Source organism: Atta colombica, unplaced genomic scaffold, assembly GCF_001594045.1.
Source record: "Atta colombica isolate Treedump-2 unplaced genomic scaffold, Acol1.0 scaffold125, whole genome shotgun sequence".
NCBI classification, from domain to species: domain Eukaryota; kingdom Metazoa; phylum Arthropoda; class Insecta; order Hymenoptera; family Formicidae; genus Atta; species Atta colombica.
This window is the reverse complement of record NW_017259212.1, coordinates 1,370,194-1,374,528: the sequence shown is the minus strand read 5'-3', so window position 1 is coordinate 1,374,528 and position 4,335 is coordinate 1,370,194. Positions and strand designations below refer to the sequence as shown.

The 4,335-nt window shown below is 41.3% G+C and overlaps 1 protein-coding gene across 1 annotated transcript in view; it reads left to right on the top strand.

Annotated features, from left to right (window-relative positions):
* The first annotated feature begins 915 nt into the window (after positions 1–915).
* LOC108694864 (protein slit) overlaps positions 916–4,335 on the top strand; it is a 343,987-nt gene continuing 340,567 nt past the window's right edge. The window contains exon 1 of the mRNA XM_018204549.1: positions 916–1,072. Within this exon, the coding sequence (XP_018060038.1) occupies positions 933–1,072 (140 nt within the window). The 5' untranslated portion in view covers positions 916–932. The remainder of the gene's footprint in view (positions 1,073–4,335) is intronic.

Here is a 4,335-nt window from a genome sequence, read left to right as displayed (position 1 = left end):
TAACCGAGACGCAGGAGCTTACCGTCTTTGGTTCAGATCTGGCCGCAGTGGACACCGGACTGGGACCCACCAATGAACGCATAGAACTTGATGAAAGGACCGGAAGCAAGATCAAGCGGTCACAAAGCCCCATAGTGCCGGCAATCGACGATCACGTCCCGATCTTGATACATTGCAAACATCATCCGGAGGGATTCAACGGCGCAGCCTTGGAGCTACAATCGACCGGCGACAATTCCGACGCGCGCTCAAAGCGTTCGAGGAAGACGTTGGACGAGGATAACGATAACGACGACGAGCAACCGGCGAGAAGAATCTGCGCGGCACATCGGCACAGAGTGTCCTGCCACGTAGCGCGAGCCCATACGGAGCCATCCTGTCGAAGAGACGTAAACCGAAGTCGACCCTGTCGTGTTCATGATCGCCGGCGGGACTGCTCCAGAGGAAAGTCGACGGAGAGACCAGAACATCGGCATCTGAGGTTCCACGATCCGAACGCCATCGTACGATTAGAACAAGACCCAATACTTCGTCCAGTTCGCATTCTCGGTTGTCCTCCCGCGGAGGGCCAAGAGATAACTTCCTATCTGGAACCTGCTGGACCTAGTTACGTTTACACGGGTATCGGCGTTGGTGGTCAGTTCGCCGGCGGTGAACCGCACTGCTTCGATCTGCACAATCCAGACAATATTCTGCCCAAGAGCCGCGTCGGCAGCATTGCCAGACTCCTCGACGGTCCAAATCGCGCCGTGAAGGATATCAATCGCAAGGTCTTGGCGATGGCGCGTGCCATGACACCTGCCTGGTCGCTGCGCCTGCTTGGCGTCAGCTGCGGTTCCGTGCTTTGCGCCTGGGGACTTTTGTTGATATTATCCGTGCTTGGTGGAGGTGCTTCGCATGGCACCGGGATCGGTAACTTCGGCCTCGGTAGTATGACGGGTACGATGGACGATTTGAATGGCGTTAGATGTCCTTGGGCGTGTACGTGCGGCGGACAGGAGGTCGATTGTTCTCACCGTGAACTCACGCAGATTCCTGGTGACCTGGCGAGCCTGCTCATCGCGGAAAAACTGTAAGTAGCTAAATGTTAATATTGCTTTTGAATATGCAACATAATTAAACAATTGCATAAATATTACATTATTACAATTGCAATTATTACATTACTGAAATATGTAACGCATAATTATTATTATGGTGCTATTACAGTTGTATTACTATGATGGATTTAAACATGCATTGCGTAAATGGAAAAAATAACACTTTGAAACACTATTTCGTGAAGGGAAGCAGTATCTAAACTGTATCTTAGTTACAATTACGACATTATAGTTGAAGCGCCAGTGCTGTAATCGCGTAGCAAAGTTAACCGAAGGTCTGACTTGCGTAACTACAGTTATTTAGTTCTGGGAGAACTCGTTAACGATTTCAACCGCCAGCAAAATTAGCGCTTCGTTGAAAAATTTCAAGTGAGAGGAGTAGCTTCTTATTTAACTTTTCAAGGATTAGTTCGACGCACGAAATGGGTGGGAATTAGTCACGTGAATAGCAAAATATTTCTTTGTGATCGTAAAAAGCATATTCATACGTGACAGGGCGCATGTCACAGCTACATAATTGATGCTTTTCAATTCACACTCATGTTTTCCGTACTCGATATACAACATGACGCGAACCGTTGCAATGGTAACAAATATTTTCTATTTATCAATAAATCAACGAGAAATCTAGATTCATGTTTACTCGAGAGAGTCTGCTTCAAAGTATCGCCGATCAAACAATTCACGACGATGAAAATCGGTTTGCTCATGTAGATTCGCTTCAGCGTTCATTTTGTTATTCGTGGACCATTCCTTCTGGAAACAATTCATATCACCTTTTTTGTAAAACTACTTCCGCGTAACGCCAGCGTTGCCGTGATATGATAAGCTTTTCACTCGCGTATTTATATGCGTACTTAAGTGAGCCAGATTCAACGAAAGGCGAACGCCGCGAAAAATTTAACGGCGGAGCCGTCTCGAATGTTGCAATATTTGCATATTTTTATCGAATCGAGATGCCGAAGTAACGACCGTTTAACAACTGCGCGTTCTTGCTGCCAACGCGGCAGAAGGTAACGCAATAAAAACGGAGACAGCGCAATAATATACATTACAGCCAGCAATAGAAGGAAGCATAAAGAATGTCTTACGTTTTCTCAGAGAACTTTTAGAGATATTGCGGTGCTCGTTTTTACCAATAATACTGTCTCGAATATTACAATATCGCACATATCCGCATATTGCGCGCAATAATGTGTCGGTGTATTGATTCGATGAGAAATATCACGATTTTTCGGATAAGCGATATTGTCAAGAGTTGCCGAATGAACGTACTTTGTTTTTGCTTTACGCAATCTGCACAATTCAAATAAAAGATCCGACATTTATTGAAATTATGTATTAACTCTTTATAGAATCTTTATTTACTGATGCAATATTGCACAATTTGCGAGAAACCCTATTTATTTTTTTTAGTATTGTATACTTTTGTTGAAATATTACAATATCACGATCAATATTAAATAGTAATGTAATTAAAATCTGAGTAAATATTTAATAAATATATAAATTTTTGTACGCATCCACGTGTTTGTAGTATATATCTATGTATAGGCGATTTAAAATCAATTGCGTTTAGTCAAGCTGTTACGTTACATTTAGCACTTTCCTTCGAATGGTCAATTTCTGAATCATATTTTAATAAATCTGTACCTATATTTAGACTTATATTAATGATCTTTGATTTGCATGGCATATGATTAATATGCCATGAGCGAACGACGGAGATACCAGAAATAATTAAATCCTCGAAATATATCGACGATAACTTGTTATAGGATATGGTGTCGTACGATAGCCCCCATTATGAAAATACCATCAACTCGAAACACGAAGTGCTGTCGGGCCGACGACGTCTTTTTACGCGGGATTATGGGCGCCTAATGTTAGCGCGGGCCACGAAATTCATTATGTCTTGTAAGCACGAACTGCTCGTATCTCAAAGAATATACGCGCGCGTGTCTCGCCTGCAAATTGAATTTACAACTTCAAATCGAGCGTCGTTGTACTGCGCATCGCGTTAAACTGTGCGTACGATATTGATGTTAAATATTAGCGCGTTTTTATTCGCCGGACGGTACTCGTGGATATACAGCGGTACTTTGCCGCATAGGCACACGTGCGTGCTTCAAAATTTGCTGAAACTACCGGGTCGATACCGATATAATTTGCACGATATATACATTTGGTGCAGATGCGTCGCGCAGATATCCCGCGTTTTATATTTCTCGCGCGTAATTTTTATAAATCTGCAGCATCCAAATATCGAGGCACCATTATTTCAATTAATATATAAGAACGTACAAACGCGTTGGAGAAAGTTATGTAAAATTACTTCACCTCTCTCTCTCTCTCTCTCTTTCTCTCTCTCTCTCTCTCTCTCTCTCTCTGTCTCCCTCTCTCTCTCTCTTTCTCTCTTTCTCTTTCTCTCTCTATACATTTAAATCTATCGAGAATGCATGATATCGCTACTTACGATCGATACTAGCAAGCGCTTGAAATGAGATTAATGACTACAGTCAATACGCTTGCATGAAAGTGACGTGATTGATAATGTATAAAGTAAAGCTACGGATACATGTTGAGCGAAAAGATTGGAGGGACGATGAATAGAAATAACTCAACGAAATGAAGGCGGAAATATAATGCTGTTTATGTTTAAATTTTTTAAATTAACAACTTTATTATTAAAACCAGATTAACAAATTTTATTAAAATTTCATATATCAACCGAAAAATTGGCATAAATGTCACTTTGTTTAAAAAGATTTTTATGTTGCGCGTTTATCAAAACGAAAAAAATGGGCGTTTAATATTTTTCACAATTAATATTTTTCAATTTGTGTTAGTTGAAGCTATAATAAACATCCATATAAAATCGTTAACTGTAGGAGACGTTTCGTTCCAGGCGATATAGATAGCTCACTTTGATCACTATCTAACTGAAAATCACTGTTTATACCTGTTCACCCGCAGTGAGTCGATCTTGGGATAATTAGGGATCCAAGCAACTAGATTTCCCTCTTCATAGTTAACCCTATCTAAATCCGTAGCCTGCGGATGGTTAAACGTTCTCGTGTTATACATGAGTGTACATTGATTGGTGTCACTACCAGCCATACCTTGCTATCAGTAGTTTGAATGAATCTCCAGGGACGGTTCTGAACTTCGATGTATACAATCTACGGTTGTAGAAGATTCTGGTAGTGCATGCATCGAGATACATATATATATA